Here is a 24,821-nt window from a genome sequence, read left to right on the forward strand (position 1 = left end):
ATCTTCAGCGTAACAAAGGCCAACCTTGCGGTGACAATGGTCCTATCGAGTTTCTCACGCCGCCACGTAATATCGACTCCGGTTCAGTTGAACGATGCCTATAATACGCTCTTCATGAGAATCTCGAAAGGGTTGAACTCGCAACTGTTCCTACATAAAGCTATTTTATGACGGAACTCATATGAGCCGAGCCTTAGAATAAGTCGATCTTAGAACGGCCAAAGTTCGTGGAGAACATCATTGCAGATTAGCCTAAAAAATCTTTTGAAACATCCCTTGTTTTAGTTCTACGAAACCCAAGTTATTTGGCGGGAAGTTAGTTCAGTGCTGCACAACTTTAGTTCTAACTTTTACTGGTGGTAGGACCGCGAGTCCGCGCGCGTAGGTACCACCACCCTGTCTAATTCTGCCGTGAAGCAGTAATACTTTTCGGTTTGAAGGGTGAGGCACCCGTTGTAACTATACTGAGACCTTAGAACTTATATCTCAAGGTGGGCGGCGCATATACGTTGTAGATGTCTATGGGCTCCAGTAACCACTTAACACCAGGTGGGCTGTGAGCTCGTCCACCCATGTAAACAATAAAAAAAAATAAAAAAAATAACGGCTATTACCGTAAACTTGAAAGAAACCGTCTGTCTGTCCGTTCGACCAATGCCCGTTCAGAAGTGAAACGGTCAATTAAAAACGGCGCGCGCATCGCAAACCAAAAACGCATCGCCACCTACCGTTACTATTTACTGTTAACGCTCACATCTCGTTTATTACTGACACAATCGCGTTATCCATTGCTCTAATATGTGCGTAAACGAAAGGGAACTTCTAAATATTATTCATAAATTTTTTTTATTTCTTAGATGGGAAGGGAGGTAATTATTAGTAAACTAGCTGACCCGGCAGACTTCGTAGTGGCTCGATCAATAAAAAAAATACTTAAACTTTTGTATAAAATAAACTTAAAACCAAACAAAAGGAATCCGTCCGACGGGGGACATATCAAAGGGAAAACTAAAATTGTTATTTTTATTTAGTTCCGAGCATTTTCATATTTATCTATCTACCTTTTAAACCTTCTCTGGACTTCCACAAATAATTCAAGACCAAAATTAGCCACAGACGAACAGCAATTCATTTTTATATATTATTATAGTAAATAAACGGGTCTAATCACAGTCTAACTTATAACCACGGACGCGAGCGCAGCTGACAAACCCGTATTATTTTGAATCAAGATATCAGCCATCTCTTTCAGACCATCAACGGACAAACTTTTTTGTTATTGCAAAGATGGGTGGACGAGCTCACAGCCCACCTGGTATTAAGTGATTACTGGAGCCCATAGACATCTACAACGTAAATGCGCCACCCACCTTATAAGTTCTAAGATCTCAAGTATTGTTACAACGGCTGCCTGTAATTGCATCAGAACATTTAAAGTATTTTAAAGTATAGTATAACACTTCATAATTAAAACCTACAATTCAATCCCACGGTCGATAGTGAAATAATATAATGACAACAATAAAAAAGCACTAGACAAAACCGCATGTAAACCATAATAACGCCAAAACCGAAGAAAATACTATAAGTGAGTCAGTCGACTATTATCAAAGCCGGCAATGTGACTTTCGGACAATTATTGGTAAATCAGAAAAACGAATTATTGACTTTGTATTCCATTGGCAGTCACAAAACTCTTCTGAACGACATCTTAGATAAATAACAGGTTAAGTATTAACCTTTATTTAATGCAGGTTTTGAACCGTATTCTTTGAAGGAGACGATTACATTCAAATCAATCTGTATTGACATATCAATATTTTTTTTTTATCCAAATGCACATATTGCCACCTTTGATAATAGACGACTCAAGTACTCTTTAGTGAATAATTATACTATTTAAGTATGTTGTGTATTTAGTTTTAAACTTTTGCTGCTTTTGTTGTTGCAAATATGTTTATACTAATTGAGTTTACGGTGCAAGCGTATCACAGGTATGATATTAAGAGCAGACCTGTCTGTCCTCTTTCTAGTGCACAGTTTTCACAGGTTAGTTTATAAAAACATCGATATTTCTACTTTATATGCGGTTATTAGTTATTTAAATGTAAGCAATTAAAGGCTTAAAGGTCTTCTTACCAGCTTATAAAATTAATATACTAAATCAATGGCAAACTCGTGTATTTTCATAAGTTATCAAGGCAATGTAACTATACTGAGACCTTAGAACTTATATCTCAAGGTGGGTGGCGCATTTACGTTGTAGATGTTATGGGCTCCAGTAACCACTTAACATCAGGTGAGCTGTGAGATCGTCCACCCATCTAAGCAATAAAAAAATAAATAAAAAAAAGCCACAACTTTTTCAACTTCTTCAACGTATCTTCGTAACTTCAACCTTTCTTAAGAATCTGATTGTATACCCAGATCTGACTGACTATTACCGATACTATCTAATATATAAAATTCTCGTGTCACAATGTTCGTTCCCATACTCCTCCGAAACCGCTTGACCGATTCTCATGAAATTTTTTATGCATATTCAGTAAGCCTGAGAATCGGCTACTATCTATTTTTTATACCCCTAAGTGATTAGGGTTGTCCATCCCTAACATATTTTTTTTATTTGGACTTTTTTTTTTGTTATAATGAGGTATTATGTGGTTGAATGAGGTTTTGTTATTTTTATTATATATTCCCTCATCGTTCACAGCACTACATACCTCTTTCACTCATTTACCACATCCTTACACACTTACAATAAGTTAGTTTTTTTTTCTACACTAGAAATTCCCTAGAAATCTTATATATGGCAAAACAATGTTTGCCGGGTCAGCTAGTAAAACTATAAAAGGCGGATTGCGAGAAATAGTAATAACAGTCCAAGAAATCAGATTAACTCTAATCTAATCCTGTGAATATTATCGTTTTAGGTAAACAACACAAATTAATATTAAGTAAATCACTTCTCACGTCCGAATCACTTTTAAAGGTTTATTGAACATCGTGATTGAGCTGTGAAGTGTCTCTCAGATCTCACTTATCCGAATGTTCGGAACGTTATTACTTTTACGAGGTTTACACAGACCGACCGAATTACGTGAAGGGTTTTTGATCGGAAAAATATATATATTCGTGACACGGTCTAAATATTCTTAAATGGGGCGTTTATTTACTTTTTTAGATCCTTCTAATAATAAAAACATCGTAGAAATATAGTGACACAAATCCGTAGATAGTCAGAGAGCACTGGTACCATTAGTAAGCTTTTGGCTTTCAAAGGCATTAATTTGAAAGCCTTTGTAGTGGAAGTTCGGTCTGTCTTCAGTTCAAGGCAGTTAAATTTCAAGGTCAACATAGTAATCTAGAAGTTCTATACTCGAACGCATTTATCTGTATCTAGGCATTATTAAAGGCAAGCGACGCATAATTTAGTTTTGCTTGGGTAAATTCCGATGATATTTATAAAAAAAATATTATGTTACGTACATTTATTTGTTTGTTGTTATTAATCATTGCATTGAAAATATGCAGGGAAGACGTACTGCGAGTATATTGTTCGGACGCATATGGATAACGCATTAATTATAATTGATACGTTAGTACATTAGGTGCTCGGTGGACTACGAATTGAAACAACAATGCATTAATTTCATTTTGTTATAATGTACAGCAGATTTACGTTTCGTCAATTTCAAAAAATCGAAGGTACGTGTAATTCCTATTACGAATTAGAAAGAAGCTAAAAGAAAGAAGAAATTAGCTACATTTTAAAATATCGGGTAGGGTCAATGATTTAAACAAGAAATGACTAAAACTCTATATTCAATCGTTGGTTTTCGAGTTACGACGACCGAGCATGTGCCCGCGACAGCTGTCGTCACACCTGCCGTCTTGAGCCCTAAAGACAGGGGGAAATTTGAAACAGAATAACATTCTTGAACAACAAGCACACACACTAAGGAATAAACGCCTTTTAATGTTTCGTGTTTTTTTTTGTTTCTTACATAGAGTTCTGGAATACTTTGGCCACATTGCAAGAAAGGATCACGGCAGCTTGGAGAAGCTAATGGTGACTGGCAAGGTGAACGGAAAAAGACCGCGAGGTAGAGGCCCGACACGTTGGACTGACCAGATCCGCGCTACCTTCGACACCACAGTTCACGATACTCTACACTCGGCGGCAGATAAAGGCAAATGGCGTGGAATGATCCAATAATAAACTCTTGTTGCGAGGAGGTGGTCACGACCCCCAATATTGAGGAAACAAAAGCAAGAAGAAGAATGTTTCGTGAACTATTTAAGGAGTTTAAAAGATATATACCTAATCCCGAACACAAACCTTATTGGTGTCGATCACGAAAGAGTATTTTAAAATAGTTATCGTTCACAAAAAGGACTAACAATAAAGCCTTAAAACTCATTCGCCACACGTTAATTATGAAGTCTTTCAAATTACCACAACGAAATTTTGGCCCTTCTATTAATCTGACCTTGGACTGCTTGAACTCACGTTATTTCCTTTCAAGAATCCGTATTATGAAATAACTCCGGATTATTGGAATCTCTATTGTTAAGATAATCCCCATTAGAAAATTGTAAGCACTCTTATATACCCAATCCCAGTAATAAAATTTGCTTTTGGCTTAAACTTACCAGGAAAAACGGATTTTTTTATAAAATCAAATAAAAAATTCATTTGAGTTAGCTTGACGATTAGATGGATCGCTAAAGACCCTATTAAGAGTTCGAAGAAAAATTTTAAAGCAAAATTAGGGATTACACTAAATGGGAAAAAAAATATATTCTGTAACAAGGATATGATGAACGTTCATTATAAAACGAGGTCATCTTTCATGAAAGATTATTTTGGTCACATTAAAGACCACAGAATAGGTAACCAGAAGCGATTCAAACGATAATTATGAACCTTTACAAAAAATTACGAATTTATCTCATAGCCGGGTCTATTTTTATGAAACATATTTAATTAAATTTATTAGCACATGTTTTACATTACATTACTTTAAATTTTAGTTTAGTAGACGTGAAGACGATAATACATTCATAAGTGTGAAACTATAAAAACAACACAAAAGAATGTAGGTACATAGATAATGAAATTAAAACGCCTGGTAAAGTGTATTTATGTAGTAACAAGATTATTTGAGTGAACAAAATATTACCAGATTATTTTTCAATATTTTTTCTGTAAATTTAGGTCTCTTAAATCTTAAGTCGCATAAATAGCAACCTAATACTGAACTGAATAACTTGATACACGAACACGCAGATATTGCTGTCAACTATAACGTAAATAACTTTGACTTCCTGTGGGATGGAGTTCCAAATGAACCGGACAGACTTACGAGGCGAAATATCAAACGTGGGGAATGACGGTTTGCTCCTTTAGACACAAGGGTTCATTCAAACCAACATGTGTTCGAGAACGACTATCGCGATGAAGGAATAATACCGTGTTGTTGTTATATTTAACTCGCAAATTTTTTGTACTTGCACAGTGATTTGACTTTTACAGATTGATTAGTGTAAAAATTAAATCGAATAGAATATCGATATAGAATATAATAGCAATCGTTGTAAGTGGTTGAAAATGGACGAGTGATTGTTGCAACTTATCAATGTCGAATTTAATTACTAAGCAAATCCAAATTACAAAAAATATTCTTCCGTCTTTTACAATCAGAAATTTAAATAAATCAGAAAATTATTTCCGCTTAACACGAATTCATGTTGTAGTTTGCTTTAACCGTCTGCCTAAAGTCAATACAGCTTGAAAACTGTCGTCTGGGAACTGATAAATCGGTATATGATTTATCGGGTTATGCTAAAATGAATAGGGGTTCTATTCTACGCTGCAAGCAGAACCTAATATCTGATACTAATATTAATATTCTAATGAAGAATAATGATCATCATGCAGAATTATCTTTCTTCTTTCAGCATGCGACATCCTGCGATGCCATTGTTGCCAAAATCAAGCTTATATGACTTGTACAGGTCTATTATACTTTGTTTTATGAGCAATGCAATAGAACGGAATGAAATGAATATATTTATCTCCAACTGTAATAAATTGAGATGAAATTGATAAAAACGAGACCAGATGAAATTAGGTCTTTTAAATTTTTATATTACAGACATAATAAAATGGTTGAAATTTACTGAGACTTGAATGAACTTTTTTGAAGACTTTGCAGAGGCAATGTCGACCGTATGTTTAATTAACGCACGCTCGTGCAGTTTCATAGATCTTAAACGGTTAATAAAATACAATTGTTACATATAAGCCCGAAGATAATAAAACAAAGAAAACAATTGCCCAATTGCAATTGAACTCCCCCTTGTTTTCGTCAAAAACCCTGGAAGTTTCTAAGATGAACAAAAAAAATTCGTATTTTTTCTAATTGGCATTGACAGAATAGAATCTCCCTCTTACTTTTCTTAACATTTGGATCTGATGGTCACGAATCAAGCTATTATTGTTACGCAAGACGCAAGTTTAGCTCTATTCGGTTTGAAATAGTTTCAAATTCGAAACGGTGACCCGAATGGATCAACTACTCCGAACTTTAACTAGATTACAAGCTATGCTAACATAAATTGCTGACAGGAAGAGTTAGGTTGTTACAGTAGTAGATAGAGATTCAGCTATACTTGGGAACTTGATTTACAAATCTTCAGCAGCATGTTTGTTTAACCGATTTCATCCTACTAAAAGGTATTATGTATTAGATATATTAAAAATATTTATAAAATTCATATATCTTATATCAATATGTATTTTAAATTTCTATTTCTAAAAATATTTTATGTATTTGTATGCTTATGTTATAAACGTGGTACATTATTTTATCTATTTTTCCTTTAAGTTATCAACCAATACACCTACTAGGTTTTTTTAATCACTCTTGGTTGACTGGTAGATAATGTTTTAGAAATTAAATGTGACAATTTATATGCATGGTTTATAATAAATAAAATTAAGATACTATTGTACAAATGTATCTGCTTTTTTTGATTGATTTTTTAATGTAAATTGTGTTTTGGTGTGCAATAAAGTGTATTCTCTCTCTCACTCTCTATGTGTGTTTTTATTAAAGAGCCTTTCTCTCCTTTACTGACCATCCTTTTTTATGCATCCTTTATGCTTTTTCTTAATCATCCTCCATCCATCCATCCTTATCCAACATCATGTGTGAACATACTTGAATCTCTTTGGTATTGTATTCAAATTTCACGGATAGAACTTTTTTGGTTTTGACTGCTTTCCGTATTTAAAATCAGACTCTTCGTCTTAGATATTAATAAAATCCACGAGCGACGCTAGGAGCCATTACGATCAGGAGTCCACAGGGTTATTGTCTGCCTTCCGTTCATGGAATAAGGAAATTCTTTATAGCAATGAGTATTTTTTTCCTTATGTAGTATAATAATCGAAAAAAAACGAGATACGAACGAAAAATCTAGTTAACCCGAAATATTATAATGGTTCTTTGCACGTGAAATTTATTTCAGCGGATTCGGTATTTGGATTATCATGCCAACGTATGCTACTACTGATTGCCTTAGTTACATACATTGAAGATCTATATTTTTCTTTTTTTTTAACCCAAAGAAATGGGCTTTGCAGCAATCCAACTGACTTTTTAGAAGAAAACGGACAAGCGAATATAATTTCATGTTAGTCAGGAGCAGTGGTTTACATAGTGACGTCAATGTTCAAATACTCGGCACTCATTTTGTACTATAAAACTCACATTATGGGAAAGATACACAGAATAGTACCCTCTCAACCTCCAAAAAGGCGACCACAACTTACAAATTTAATAGCTGATTTCAATTATTTCTTCACTACGGCAATTTGTATACTTCTTTTATTAAATTCACCTGAAAGACTTTTTGTTTTAACGAACACGTAATTAGTCAGTGACCTGCGTACAATCCACTAGATTCGCCAGACATCAATAAACCTCCAATCAGGATCAACGAAACAAAAATATATCATATCAGATTCAATTGGAAGTCTTAGCTTAATTTACCAAGCCAAACCTAGAATTCTCAAAAGATCTTTCTTAAATAGTTTGAAAATTGTCAAGATAAGTTTTCCTCTTAACAGCATTTGGTATCTAATGTAAAAAAACATGTCGCTTACAGAGCTTTGCACTTTAGTGCAGAAAAACTTTGAAAAATATTGTGTTTTCATTTAAAAGGGTTTTCGTGTCAGTTTTAAAATGCACTCTTTTTTCTTAGAAATGAAATAGCATTTAGCATTTAGTATCGTAACTTTAATATGTTTATTAAATGTCTTATTTACGATATAATCTTATTGTTCGTATAGATTGAAAATATCCATAACATCTTAAGCCGATTTGGAAGGATTTACTTTCTGGACCTGTTTGTACAGAAATAGATACAGGCTGATAGCGGATTCCAATACAGTGGATCCAATTAAATCATAAGTACTTCATTTGCATATTTCTTATAATTGAATACACCTGGATTTATGTTCCGATGAATTTGATTAATTATTAAATAGACCGAACCGAGATTAAAATGGATTACCAATAAAATAACGACTGTGCATATTAATGTATTTGTGGAAGCAATAATTAGGAACCTTTATACCCGACATCGTGTTATTAAATGTAACTGTTTATAAAGCAACAAAAAACAAAGCATATTTTGTATCAGTAAAACCTTAATTCTTCGTATAAAACACATATTGGCAAATCATTTTCTGCTTACATAAATATATACTAAATTTTTATAATCAAACCAAAAACTGACCATATAGTTTGGCATTGCCTTTTGCTGGTGTAATTTTAATTTTTTGGCAATATTTTTTCTCTTTCTTCTAGACAGCGCCATCATGAAGTTCACATCTACATGTATGTGCGGGACACACGTCTGACTTAATTTCAACAAATAATCTTTTTTCCTAAAAAAAATTACATCTTTTCTATCTTTATAAATTTGTTTGAATTCTGAACGAAAAACTTGCTCATGTTAAATAAATTTGGTAAGAGCTTTGTGTCGTGCTATAACTAAGTTTCCAGCTCTTTTAGCGTCGTCCAATCGATCTATCTACCTTCCTACCTTTAATGTTGTTATGCGTCGCTAGCAAAACAACATTATAGGAAAGGAAATGCAATTAGTGAGCTTCGTCGAAGCAAATAGCAATTTAGCTCAATATTTGGTACGAATTTCTAGGAAATACACTACGTCGATAATAACGACGACAAGATGGTGAATGATAACACGGCCGTAACGATGAACTTCGATTGCGACTTGTTTCACGTGATATTGGGGGGTGAAGACGGTTTGTCGATTTGCAATGGTTCCGTATACAGAAATAATAATCAATCTTGATTTATTTCTGTGGTTCCGTAGCCTGGTGTCGGAATCTGTACCTTATAAGTTCGTACTGTTCATATGTCCTTGTGTTGTAACAGTTTTGCTCGGAGACAGTTGTAACAGTTTTAGTACGATGTAAATACAATTTGAAAGATATTATATTGTACAAAGTGGCAATGGGCCGGTCACATCTGTCGAGCCAGCGACGCCAGATGGGGGAGGAAAGTTCTCGAATGGAGGCCACGGATGGGTACCAGGAGCGTGGGGCGTCCTCCAACATAAGCATAAGATTGGATTCCAAGTGACGAAGGCAGCGTTTAACAACCAACACGGCCACAATATATCAATATATAGTACTTTCAATCAATAGCCTTGATTAACTGCATGTATGATTTGTGTAATTTACATAACTAACTGTCGTCATTAAAATTTGTGTAATGTGTTTGGAACTAAGGAAATAGTCTAAAATCAAGCCAAATCCTGTTTTGAATAAGTTTTAAGCAGAAATTCGCTACACATACCTCCTATTACCCGAGGTGAGACCGTGGCGAGGACTGGATGTCATTAAAGTATATCAAACAAGTTGTGGTAAACGCAACAACCTCAAGAGTACTGAAGCGAATACTTCCTTATATTAACTCTTACGATTCTCAATGGAGATCGGGGATAGCAAAGAGTTCGTCTCTATTCTGTGCTCTAGATTGTTTTAAATTAACGGGCAAACGATCATGCAACAGTGACGCATATTAATCGGAATATGTCGAGTCGTATGTGTTGGAATTTCGATCCACTCGAACACTAGTACTCTACAGTAATCATAAACGAAAATAATAATTAATCCGTTTTTTTTTATTGCTTAGCTGGGTGGACGAGCTCACAGCCCACCTGGTGTTAAGTGGTTACTGGAGCCCATAGACATCCACAACGTAAATGCGCCACCCACCTTGAGATATAAGCTTTAAGGTCTCAAGTATAGTTACAACGGCTGCCCCACCCTTCAAACCGAAACCCATTACTGCTTCACGGCAGAAATAGGCAGGGTGGTGGTACCCACCCGCGCGGACTCACAAGAGGTCCTACCACCAGTAAATTTATAAATTCATTATAAATATTCAGTTATAAATATTCAGTATTATAAATAATAACATAAAAATATCTGAACGTCTTCATTCATGTCGAGATCTGGAAGATTCTGGTCTCCAATGACATTTCGATTGTCATTGGCCGTGTGAGCTCCTTTCCCGTCTCAATTAATGTATACAACAAAACAATATATGTACTAATATATTACATTTAATACAACAAAATAACAACGTCAAGAACAAAAGATTGAGCTTCAAATTTTAAATGGCTCTTAGTTGTTATATTACTGGACTAATCATAAAGGCCTTGGACACATATTCACTTATGAATAACGATGGTTATTAACATTAATTAACCGTGCACGAAATGTGTAAGTCTGGATGCATGTTATGTGATTCGAACTTAACATAGAACAACTAATGCATTTGGTGAACGAAAGATTAAAGTTTTCATTGTATTTATTTATGAACTTTACAAAAAATCAAAGATTAATAACCGGTAATATAGTACAGCAAGGAGGCATAATAATATAACATCTTATTGACGTTAGGATGTACAAGTAGGTGTTACTTTGCTTCCTGTTTTTTTTTCTGGTTTAAAAATTGGGACAGCGGTTATTCTTATAAACCCATGTCTTAAGCTCATTATGTTTCGTATGTGTGTGTTTTTTTTCTACCAATCGTTGGTAGCCTAAGGGGCTATTCCAACTTGGCGCGGACCGGTAGGTGAGCTCACGGGCTCAACCTGTGAGAATTGCTAATACTAGCCCTAGCAAGAGCAGGGCTTCCTTGAATCTACTACCGGATCGGAATCGCGGCCCACTGAGAAGATCCGGCGAGAAACTCAGTGGGTTCGTGTGTATGGGTTCTTAGTCCACCAGCCCAAATGCTAATAGAAGACTCAGTTTAAAATTGCGAATCATTCATACGCCTATTCCATTACTCACTCATACAGCATGTAAACACGAATTTCCAAGTTCAACCCTTGCTTCGAACACCCCATTAATCACGAAACTCATCAATAATAATTTGAGACTGATGTCCGGCAACTAATGAAATTGACTTTACATGTAGATAGTTTACAGGTGCACAGAATATTAAACTTTAAATGATGATACATACGTTATTTAGTTTATCAAGCCAATTATATCTACCATTTACATACATATATCGTTGATGATGTCGTAACAAAAATTGCTACGGCATGCGGATAGGATAGAAAAAAATAATAATTTGTTCACTCCTTTTGAAATCGTTTTGTGACGGATTTGAGAAATCTCGAATTTTGAGCATTTATATTTAAATACTTAACTCCGTGCGCGTTTCGTTTCTCAGTAACTTTGAAGTCGTCATCGTCGGCACCTAATGGGTTACATTAGTTAATAGCAGATAAATAAAAATAATGTAGGTATCTACGGTAGATAAAAACTTACTCATCGTGATATTAGATGTGGGAATTTTGTCATTTTGCAATTGACTTTCGGGTGTTTAAACGTGTTTTCGATTACAACTGTGATTTGAAATCTACATAAATGTAAAGAGTTGTAAATCCATTTGAACAGCAAGCGTTCGATTCTTAGTATCACTGTTATTATGATAAATGTATTGAATTTACACATATTAATTGTTTCTTTCAATATTTATTTATTGGTGTTATTGTTAACAGAATAACAATGTCAAATTCGAATACAAAATTTAATAACACTAACAATTCCGATTCCGGTATAGTTGATTCATTTTTATTCTTCTAAAACATTAAGCATTGTTGTTGTAGATATATAATCGTATATCGTCTAATAACTATAATACGTAATTAAAGAAATCGATAATTATAGAGACACATTAGAGCTTTTAAAAATATCATTGTTGGTACTAAAAAAATATAACAGTGGATGGGTAATTGGATACAGTAGGGTGCAAGTGGTATCATCACTACAACGTCATTCAAAATAGAAATAAAAAATCGGCGTTTAGTGTTATGGGTACCTACATATTGTTACAATTTTTTTTCCTACATTTTGAACGTTTCTAAAGATATTAATTTGCCTAAAATTAGATACGTACATTAAGTACCCATTAGGTTTCATTAAATAACGTATTTTGTTGTTTGTTTGACGATATCGCGCATATTAATGATTATTATTATTATTGTTACCCACTATAGACTGAACAGGCTCTCACTCTTAATAAGCTTATAACAATTAAATTTTACTTACAGCTGCTGGATACATGACATTCATTCAAGACACATTGGTAAATTATCCACGATTCCAGTTCAATCATAGTGGACGCGGTCATTTTACACTAAATATATTAATTAAAAACCAACAGTGCTCTTAAATTAGGTATATTGGATAATTACAGAAAATACTTGAGCTTTTTCACGCTCTATTTCGTAAAACCATGAGATTTTCATTCAATTTTTATACAACACACACGCAACTGTCCGTATAATACATGCGAGTCTCTGTTGATAAATAACACCCACACAGAAGGCTGTCACGAATTGAATGATTTGATTGGGTCTGGCCGCTGAGCGGTACCGGTGTGCCCTCACAAACGGGAATCCGGATATGCGTCCTAATGTTGCAAGCTTCTATTAAAATTTTACCAAACTAAAATTTAAATTAAATTACAAGGAGGATTTTTACTTTTTCATATAGAAGTTCAATTCAGATAAATAATTTAATGTGGCATTCTTATTTTTTACTGCTGACATTACATAGTGAAGCTGTGTGAAGCACAGTGAGTAATAAAAGTGTAACCCGCAAAATTATAATTTGCGTAATTACTGGTGGTAGGACCTCTTGTGAGTCCGCGCGGGTAGGTACCACCATCCTGCCTATTTTTGCCGTGAAGCAGTAATACGTTTCGGTTTGAAGGGTGGGGCAGCCGTTGTATCTATACTGAGATCTTAGAACTTATATCTCAAGGTGGGTGGCGCATTTACGGTGTAGCTGTCCATGGGCTCCAGTAACCACTTAACACCAGGTGAACTGTGAGATCGTCCACCCATCTGAGCAATAAAAAAAAAAGTGATTCTGAACATTAATTAACTCATTCATAAAATAACTTGTGTCAACCTTGTTTACAAAGTAGGCGAACAATTTTAACAACTAAAAATGCTAATTAACGTCATGATCGAATTCTACAGTTTTCGTTTTTTGTTTCTTAAAATCCCGTAAGTTTGCTGGTGTTTTTTAATTCTTGAAACATTTATATAGACAAAGTGAAGTGGTATAGAGTTTTTAATACAAGTATCGAATAAAAAATAATTTATCATCTCAGGTGGCACCATTGATGTTATGTCTATGGGATACAAAACTCGTCGTGAGCCGAGGCCGAGAGCTTGTATGTCAATAATCCTTAAGTGAAATTATATGTTCAATATTTGAATACTTGGGAGTAATATAAATTTTGTCAATTTTCATCAAGTTCTTAAGCGATTATCTCGTCAAACTCGTACTCTCTAACTTAAATTTGTAGAAGCAGAACGGATGAATGCACTGCTAAATATACTTTGATCAAACTTTCGACACAAAGTCAGCCTAAGGTAATCAAAATTTCCTTCAAGATCGCCTGTTAATCAAGTACCGACTGAACTTCGACAAGTTTTGAACTTCGCGATAGATAAAAGTTGGCTGTGCTCTTTATATTCATGAGTCTAGGAAAATTTTACCAAACACGGGTACTTAGATAAATTACTTAAATTTTCTTTCAAGTGAATAAAATTCGTTTAACTGTATCTTTGTACGTTTAAACTGACGTTCGATAGTTCACAACTATAAATTCATAACTCGAATCGATACCACCACCTAACCATAGATGAATAAAATGGTGCAGAGCTTCACTATCTTGTACACACTTCAGAGCGTAGTAGTTGTCAAAGTCTGTTTTGTCTACAGTTTTAGTACACAAAGTACTTCAGTATTAGTGGACAGTGAATTATTTGTAAATATTGTTCAATATAAATAACTCTGAACACTGTGTTAAAATTTTGAATGTTAAGTTTTTAAGGCTTTTTTGTGTTTGTTGTATCAAGTTATTCAAGAAAGCGACTATAGTTACTGAAAAGGTAATCTCTACTGTTTACGCTTGTACGCTTTTTAAAAACACCTGTCGTGAAAATCAACATTAAACATATTATTCTCTCTGCCTAAATCAGTTAAGAATAAAAGATAGATGCTCTTAGCTTGTTATTTTGGTGCCGCGTAGTTTTTTTAATTTCGGAATATTTCGTGTTTTGATTTTATTCTGTAACTAGTAGTACTGCGCTATTTCGCCTAACCTTGAGTATAACGATGGAATGTCATCTTTTGATTTGGTATTACGTCCTTGCCTGCATACAAAGATAGAATTGTTCAATATTTTAATTATTGATTATATTAAAACTTTTTCGAAATCAAACTACAAAATATGTATTAAGTATGGCTGTAATTTATAATGCTTTTGAAATTTGGTACACATGTGATGGTTTATATTTACACAGCAATTAACACTTAAAAGTTATAACACCTTCTTCACTTGTTGTTAGATATTGCTATATATCATTCAAATAGGCACATTAAGTATATAAATTTTCTATTAGTTTGAGGTTTAAATCTTACTATCTTTCTAATACTACACTTATACCTATGGTATAGCCAAACTTATAGTATTTTCTCTGTAAGGAAGATAATTCACAATTAATACATTGTGTTTTAATGCTATATAATTATTTTAGTATAGTTGTAGTCAATTTTATCTTTAAACGGAAATATATTTTAACAAATCTAATATGATAACACACCGTAATCAGCCAATGATACTGTGAGTCATTTGTAAAAAAAACACAACAACCATTCAATATTGTGTGTGCACTGTATTATTGATGAAATTTATTTTAATTATATAATGAAAAGTTTCATCTTTGTCTTGAATTATGCCGAACTATAGCATGCTTTTTTTGTTTTAATTCTCAAAAGATATTAATCCTCTTATACTGCAAATGATTAATTTAATTTAAAGGTAAAAAAGTCAATAAGTTTTTTGACAAATAAAGTATTGAGTGATGTTTCCCAACTTTATTATTTAGTTTAGTTATTTGTATATTAATTGATAAGTCAAATATTGTAAGTAGAATTGCAGGCAACATCATCACCATTAAAAAAACCATTACAATAAATATTAGAAAAAATAAGAGAAAATAATAATTTAAAACATCACTAAAACAATAATAAATGTTCCTAATTACAATTTGTAACGTATGTAGTATGTTATTCTAAAACTTAATAAAGGGGCTTCTGCCCAGTATGTACCTACAACTTATAATTCATCATAAAATTAAGATACAACATGTTATAATTTGAAATACATACTCAACAAATGTTCACGGTTTATTTCCACGGTGAAGGAATAATATTGTGTAATAAAAATGAAACCCGCCAAATTATAATTTGTGTAATTACTGGTGGTAGGACGGACTTCTTGTGAGTCCATGTGGGTAGGTACCACCACCCTGCCTATTCCTGCCATGAAGCAGTAATGTGTTTCGGTTTGCAGGGTGGGGCAGCCATTGTAACTATAATTGAGACCTTAGAACTTATATCTCAAGGTGGGTGGCGCATTTACGTTGTGGATGTCGATGGACTCCAGTAACCACTTAACACCAGGTGGGCCGTGAGCTAGTCCACCCATCAGAGCAATAAACAAAAAAATTTATTAAATAATCTATTGGGCAGGCTTTATCCCATTTATTATTTCAAATAATATAATTTTTTATGAATGTTGAAGCATCAGTTTAAGTATATAATATATGTCAATTGCTCCTTAAAAAATCTGATGAATTGTGTACCTACTATTTTTTTGAATTAGCATCTTGTAGAACAATATGAAGGGACAATATCATGTGATAATTTAAGGTACGAAATTCTAAATGATTTGGTCAGTTACCGCTCTCCTGCTTATTGCTATCATGAAGAAATCATAGCATTTCATTTCATTCATTAGAAAGTTAGGATAGCCATGCTATTGAGAATTCATGAGACTGACTTTACATTGTTGTCACATTGTTGTAATCTAAATTACTTTAAACAACTTCTTAATAGCATGTGGGTCTTGATCTAGTCCGCATAAGCATACCAACCCTACTTACTACCAAATATTATTAATACAAAACTTGTGGGTCTTGATCTAGTCCGTATGAGCATACCAACCAACTTACTACCAAATATTATAAATACAAATGTTTTGGGTCTTGATCTAGTCCGCATGAGCATACCAACCCTACTTACTACCAAATATTATAAATACAAAAGTTGAGGATAGATCGAAAATTACTCTTTTACACCAAGAATATGCAAGAATGGATTTTGATGAAACTTCACAATATCATACTTTATACATTAGGATATCACATAGACTATAACACAACATGATCAACATATCATTGCTCATGAACAGATCCAACAAATTGATGTTTTTCATAAAATAATTGGTTGCAGAGATTAAGGTAAAGTCTGGTACTACCTATTTATTACTCCAATAATATTAATATAATACTCATGCAGAAATTAATCAAAATTAAAGCAACATATGTTTTCATAAACTATATGGTTCCAATATTATGAACAGACACAGGAAGTTCAATGAAGCATTGCATTTAACAACTTTCTCTTTTTAATGTCAACGACTACTGCATGGTGTGAATAGAATATCATCGACAGACTTAATGGCACTTTCTGTTGTACATAAAGTTGTATATTAATTGAGCATTTCTGGTAGTGCAGATTATCATACTTTGTATTAATGTGTAATAAACAAACAGGTAAACCAATTAACATTACCTTTGATTCATGTTGTGTGATCATATTTGCCTTAGTTATTGATTAAAAATTTTAAGAAAATCTACTTTACATGAAAAGCTATTAGATATTTTTATAGCAATTTATTAAGTATTTAAAATCTAGTCAACAAAAATATAATAAATAATGTGATTGATCATTATCCACTATGTCTTACATAAAATTTTAGAATTTTATCTATTTAATGATAATTTTAAAACAAGTGTTTATTTACTTCGAAAGTGAAAAAGAATGGTGAAAGATTGCAACTAGTACAAAATTAATTTCGTCCGAGTACTTTATGTTGCCCAGCCATAAAATTTAGTACGTAGCATGATCGTGATGTAACTATGTTCAAAGACTATCAGTTTATTGTGTAGGTATTCGATCTGTTATATCGTTCCTTTTTCCTGTAGGATGCTTAACTTAAATACATAAATACTGTACACACCACATGGTCCCTGTCTTGGTGCAATTGGAAACCAAGGGTGCAATGGAAAACCAGTAATGATTCCGTCCTAAAAAAATTATTAAAAAAGCGAGTCAGTCAGCATCAAAGGAAACCAATGCGTCCTGATAAGATTGAACTGATTGATTTGAAGTCGTCGTGGCCTAAAGGATAAGACGACCGGTGCATTCGTATGTAGCGATGCACTAGTGTTTTTTCTAATGAAATACGTACTTAAGAAATCTTCACGATTGGCTTCCGCGGTGAAGGAATAACGTGTAATAAAAATGAAACTCGCAAAATTATATTCGCGTAATTACTGGTGGTGGGACCTCTTATGAGTCTGCACGGGTAGGTACCACCACCCCGCCTATTTCTGAGACCTTAGAACTCATTCATACCCGATCCTGCGGACCGAATGGCAAACAGTCGACGTCGCCCAAAACACGTAATTTAGGATCCTCCCACTAATGGTGATTTTTCAGTAGGTCGTGTTTCCGATCCAGTGGTAGATTCTGCGAAGGACGGCTCTTGTTAGGGCTAGTGTTTGCAACGTCGTCAGGTTTGAGCCCCGTGAGCTCAACTACTAGTTAAGGTTACGCTGAAGTGGTCTCTCAAGACCACATTAGGTAGAAAAAAATAGAAGAATATCTCAAGGTGGGTGGTGACATTTACTTTGTAGATTTTTATGGGCTCCAGTAATCACTTAACACCAGGTGGGCTGCGAGCTCGTCCACCCATATAAAAAGAATGTTCTGCTGCTTAACAAAGAATTAGCAGAGATCATTTCTATTTGTGTATTTTTTTAATAAATAAAAATCTTTAGATTTAATTGATCTTAATAAATTTATTTTGGCGTTTCACGTCTAAAGTTAATCTGTCTCCGGCCATGGCGTCTAACGACCTAGACCCCGCGCACCCTTCCAATATAACAAGGTTAAGGGTCGAAACGTTGCAGGTGCTCGGGGCGTAGCACTCCGTAAAGGTCATGTTGTTGACTATTAAATTTATTTAAAGGAATATGCTGTAGTTTATTTGCCTTTGCTGATATAAGATACTGGGTTTCCTTTAACGTAAATTGTCATGAATAACACTCTTTAAAATAATATAACTCTATTTTGTACTATATGAATGGAAGGAGCTCACTGCCTGTCTCGGATATTAAATGGTTACCGCAAAGTCCTTCACCACGTTAAAACCGCAATCCTCCTTGAGACTTGAGGTCTGTTGTACTAATTGTAAAGTAATTAAGCAATTTCCAATTTTCGTTCCAATATCGATCGTGGAAGTCATCATCATTCGTGAACATGTATCAAGTACTTAATTTATCAATACAAGTAGCTGCCTACGGGATTTGAAGGGTAGCACAGGCTTATCGCTCGATACGACTATTCCGGACGTCTTGTCCTTTAGGCTACAACTTACCAACGTTTTTTGGTTTTTTCCTAAGCTGGTAGCCTTGAGAAGCTATGCCAACATAACCTAACGAGTAGATGAGCTCACGGAGCTCTAATCTGAAGACGTTCCTAACACTAACCCTAGCAAGAGCAGCGCTTGGCGGAATCTACCACCGGATCGGACCCACTGAGAATATTCGGCAAGAAACTCAGTGGGCTGTGTCTGTGGGTTAATTTACTTGCCGAGCCCTTCGTTGCAAGCGACGGGTTCGACGAGAAAGTCAGTTACCAACGTGGCCGGATCATACATATTAATATATCGAATGAAATCGGTTTTTTAATATTTTGTAATATAAAGTACAGGTACTAATAATAAGGAAATTAAAGAAAGACGAAGGAACTGGATTAAAACGTCGAAATAAAAACCTCATGAAAGTATTTCTTACACTTAATACTTGTAAAAATTAGAAAACTTTTGTGAAACACGTTAAATTGTATACAGGCTAATTAAAATTTATCAAACCTTTCAGTCAGATAAACCATCGCCTTTGTGTATTTAAAGAAAGCAGGACACAAAATCCCACAGATTATACAGATTAAATGACGTTTCATTAAATTTGGCGCCGAATCGCAAAATGGCTACGGCTGTCGCGTCGCCACCGTAAAAGGACAATGGTTATAACTCGTCGTTCGTCGGTTATGAGTTCTCAAGGCGATCGCCATTCAAGCAGAGTACTGCTTACGTATCCGTATGACACAAACTATAAACTTGTTCATTACGCAGAGAATATAGAGTACCATTACTATCTTGATAACGTATCGAGTGAACCTAATTATTTTTTTTTTGGATAAGTGGATGAACGCACCGACAGCTTACCTGGCTTATTGAAGCTATAAACTTTTACTATACTGCATATTTGGTGCAGTCCTGTGGGATAGTATGCTCTCGGACATGTGTTGACCGTCATAGCGTTCAACATGCTAATAAATTCGTACGTTTCATACAAATATAGGAACTATGATTTTCACAGAAACACACTCACGTCCTTACGGATCCATCAGATCCAATAACTTTTGCATTAGACGCCTTCAGCTCTGACACTGGGAGCAGGTTTATGGACCCCGGTAACCGTACTCGTCGAATTCGACAAAGAGTTCGACGTGCTACATCACCCATGCATCGGGTCGCTAAGCTTCTCGCCGGATCTTCTCAGCGGGTCGCGATTCCGATCCGGTAGTAGATTCATTCGCGAAGCAGCTGCTCTTGAGTTGTTAGGTCTCCTTCGGAGGCGCTTGGGCAGCTGCTAGCAAATCCCAGCCCTCCTGGCTGAGCCTTTGCTCGCCCATCTGTCCTGGTAAAACTGGAAAGGCCTTCGGGCTATCAGTAATCCTTCAATACTAAAAAAAACAGCGTATCGACTAAGTGCCCACAACCCGTCTTGTTTACACGTTGTTTGGAGCTTATATCGAGCAAAAATTTAGAATATTTGCTACGAGATTAACTAATTCATTAGTCGAGTTACTGACCTCAGCGTCTTGGCCTTTCATCGTCGATTTGCGGAAGATTCTTCTTCCTGCTGCTAAACAATTCATTTTTCGGATACTTAAAAATGCAATGTGTAACCTTTTGTCTTTTTGTGTAGTTTGTTTTTTTCTCAGAATTTAACCTTATTTACAGTTTTGCTGTTTAAGAAAACAGCAAAACTATAGTTGCAAATCAGAGGTGTTTACGAAAAAAAACCTGATAATTTTGTTCATGTTTATTTGTAGTCTATTCAAGTAGTACCAGACCAAATGTATTGGAAGCCTTTTGATGTAAATCTTTGTGTTTAGAAGTTAATGATTACATTCTTAAACACTATCTCGCTACTCAGTCTGGACCTGGTGGAACCGTTGGTATATAGATACTAAATCTAAGTAATCTAAATAATAAATCGGATCTGAATAGATGTCTATTCTATTGATAGCGTGTGTTTGCCTACAGAAATCTTATCAAGCTGACTAATTATATTATTATTTTCATTTCTTCCTAATAATAAAGAGGCCATCGATTCAAGCGAATTATCAATCAGTTTTTCTCAAACATTTATAGGGAACGGGGACTGTGTCCACGAATGTTCAATGCTCACGGCTGGCATCCCACGATGGAGGACCTTTAAAATATTTACATTTATTTAAATTACAGTCAATTGAGTCGACTATTATCAAAGCCGGCAATGTGACTTTTGGACAATTATTGGTAAATCAGAAAAACGAATTATTGAATTTGTATTCCATTAGCAGTCACAAAACTCTTCTGAACGACATCTTAGATAAATAACAGGTTAAGTATTAACCTTTATTTAATTCAGGTTTTGAACCGTATTCTTTGAAGGAGACGATTATATTCAAATCAATCTGTATTGACATATCAATAACATTTTTTTGTCCAAATGCACAGATTGCCTTTGATAATAGACGACTTAATTGTTCAAAGCTTAAAATTCGGTGATGGGTCCGGCGCGGCGGAGATGGAGATTAGTATTGCGATTGCCAGAGCCCCTCGTGACATAAATGTCATCGTTTTGATGTAAAAAATATTTATTTGAATATCTATTAAGTGGTTCTAACAAAAACAGGCCGAATCCATTATGTATTCCGTAATTTCCGTTTTAAGACAAGCAAATAAAACCATTTGAAGTTATTTGCTTACTCGTGAATCATAATACTGTTTCGAGACAGTCTCGTACTGTTTTTGTTATCGGATCGTGTGGAATGCGACATTGAGGTAAATAATATGTTGATAATGTAACTCATAAAAACGCATACAAACAGATAAGGAGAGAACTCGTCGATATAATTAATAGAGTTGATGTGCATCAAAATATGTATCTCGCCCGCTGATTTTCTCGCCGGATCTTCTCAGTGGGTCGCGATTCCGAACCGTTAGCAGGTGTATTCGCGAAGCAGTTGCCCTTGAGCTGTTAGGACTCCTTTGAAGGCACTCGGGCAGCTGTTAGCACGGTCTCACCCCTCCTGGCTGAGACCGTGCTCGCCCACCTGTCCTGGTGAAACTGGAAAGGCCCTCAGGCCACCAGTAATCCTTCCTTCGTAAAAACAACAATGTATTTCTTAAATATATTATTTTCGAAGTATATTAGTAACACTTAAAATCGGTAGTGGTGAGGTTATAACAACCAAACCGATGATAAATTAAGTTAAATAATCATAACATGAAACTTCCTAACATTAATTTGATCATATTTATAATATACATACTGTTTTTAAAAAACCAATATCAACATTTTTATGCAAATATAATATTCGCGGTCATAATACGATACTGCGTAAATTTGTGACATATTTTTAGTATTCTCGTCGGATTTTTGCGAGTTGTGAGCATCAACTAAAAACTTACTGGTAGTAGGACCTCTTGTGAGTCCGCGCGGGTAGGTACCACCACCCTGCCTATTTCTGTCGTGAAGCAGTAATGCGTTTCGGTTTGAAGGGTGGGACAGTCGTTGTAACTAACTATATTTGAGACCTTAGAACTTATATCGCAATTAAGTATTATAGCGCATTTAAGTCGTAGATGTCTATGGGCCCCAGTAACCACTTAACACCAGATGGGCTGTGAGCTCGTCCACCCATCTAAGCAATAATTAAAAAACTTAAACAAAAAAAAAACTAGGTAATTTTATGGTTTTATCACGCATTTATTAATTTCATATTATTATTATTTCCGAACTGGTCACGGACGGTTAAGGTGTTGGACTTCGACAAATATATAGTTCTAAGGTCTCAGTATAGTCACAACGGCTGCCCCACCCTTCAAACCGAAACGCATTACTGCTTCACGGCAGAAATAGGCGGGGCGGTGGTACCTACCCGTGCGGACTCACAAGAGGTCCTACCACCAGTAATTACGCAAATTATAATTTTCCGGGTTTCATTTTTATTCACGATGTTATTCCTTCACCGTGGAAGTCAATCGTGAACATTTGTTGAGTACGTATTTCATTAGAAAAATTGGTACCCGCCTGCGGGATTCGAACACCGGTGCATCGCTTCAACACGAATGCACCGGACGTCTTATCCGTTAGGCCACGACGACAAAGACACATTCTTTACATTCTTACACATTCTTACACATTCTTTATCATTTTTATCATGCCTTTTACTATTTTAGTAAAAATTTGGTTGATTGAATATTGTTCTTAACTTTATATATAATGATATACAACTCAACTCAACTGACAATTAATTTGATAAAGCTAAAAATAGAAATACATATTTACAACTGCGCTACAATTAGGAATATTAATTGCGTTTTATCAACAAGACGGACAGATTTTAGTAGAAAAAGCTTAAGAACGTATATAACACTCAGTAAACTTACTCATAAATATTTTTAATATTAATATAATATGACATATTAACGTTTTATAGAATTGTTAGAATAAGGATGCAAATTACTTCCGATTTGGTCACTTTGGTCTACTGTTTTTATATTTACTAGAGCTCCCGCAGTAGTCGAAATTCGACTATAATAAATTGGAATTGTAAGTTTGTACACTATTATGATTGTATTTTATACTTCTATAATCACAAATTTCGCGAAGACTACACTATAAAAAACATTAACAAAAACAAACAATATTTAATCTATTCTCATTTGACAACTGACGCCAAGAACAAAAGTTTGACAATAAATAGTATGCATGCGTGTGTGCGTCAAATACATGGTATGTAGTGTGTGTAATGTTTTCTTTATTGATTTAATGTATCTTTTATGCATTATTTTAAGAAAATATTAGCATTGTGCGCTTCTTCTCTATATTCTCTATAAGTGTGGAAAATTTCATACTCCTCCGTCCGCGCAATTTTCGTAAAAAGGGATACAAAGTTTTTGCTTCACGTATTAATATATAGATTTCTGTGGAACATCCATCGGACTTAGCAGCTGACGCGAATTGATTCACTAGTGATGAAACAGAATATTGTTCTAATTGACTTTATTATCGTTCTATCAGTAATAATTAACAGCTGGATAAAATGTTGAGCGACACAACGATTATCATCTACTTAACTGAGGGATGCACATTTAGAATTTCTACATGTTCAAATTTATATGATAGAGAGTCTAAAGTTTAATTTCATAATTTAAATTAAATAAAAATATAAAACTACACTAGGTTTGCGTTTCTGATACTTCTTTCCTTTTGCGGGCCCACTGAAAGAGATTTCAACATGAAATAACTAGTGCCCTTGTACTCTGTATCCTTATTGTCGTGTTTCTTCTAACAGCTGCGTGTACAAAATATGTTAAATAAATTTTTATTTTTTATTTTTTTAATTTAGTAATATTTAAAATATTTTACGAATTCTTTTTTAATGTAACGCTTCTTACTTATTTATTTACTATTTCATTCGGGAACTAAGAAACTTTTCATTCTGATGACGAACATAGTCGAAACCTAAAAATTATAATATACAATGCGTTTTATGAGTACGCCATCATGTAATGCGGTCATGTGAAAGACACAGCGAGCCTCTCTATTACCCACCCAATATAAAACGCTATATTAATCTACAGCTTAACTAGATGCTTCTTTTTTGCTATTTGGATACAGCGCGCTTCACTATTTTCTGTCTCTTATAATCGTTTGGTTACATTTGGCAATGGGCCACACATTCGCAAGTTCAGTGATCTATA

At 34.6% G+C, this 24,821-nt stretch overlaps 2 protein-coding genes across 3 annotated transcripts in view; one reads left to right on the forward strand and one right to left on the reverse strand.

Moving 5' to 3' along the window:
• The window catches only part of sigmar (Tumor necrosis factor alpha-induced protein 8-like protein sigmar), a 93,791-nt gene extending 80,770 nt beyond the window's left edge, over positions 1 to 13,021 (reverse strand). Inside the window, exon 1 of one of the 2 annotated variants that reach the window (XM_089736451.1) lies at positions 12,677 to 13,021. In XM_089736451.1, coding sequence (XP_089592577.1) covers positions 12,677 to 12,758 — 82 coding nt within the window. In that variant the 5' untranslated portion in view covers positions 12,759 to 13,021. The remainder of the gene's footprint in view (positions 1 to 12,676) is intronic. The other variant, XM_089736452.1, reaches the window with a different exon arrangement.
• A 1,311-nt stretch (positions 13,022 to 14,332) lies between these two features.
• The window catches only part of LOC114239821 (OTU domain-containing protein 7B), a 33,689-nt gene continuing 23,200 nt past the window's right edge, over positions 14,333 to 24,821 (forward strand). Inside the window, exon 1 of the mRNA XM_028170224.2 lies at positions 14,333 to 14,535. The gene's annotated coding sequence lies outside the window, so the exon portion shown is untranslated. The remainder of the gene's footprint in view (positions 14,536 to 24,821) is intronic.

Source organism: Bombyx mandarina, chromosome 21 (genome assembly GCF_030267445.1).
Source record: "Bombyx mandarina strain Sakado chromosome 21, ASM3026744v2".
In the NCBI taxonomy this organism is placed as follows: Eukaryota; Metazoa; Arthropoda; class Insecta; order Lepidoptera; family Bombycidae; genus Bombyx; species Bombyx mandarina.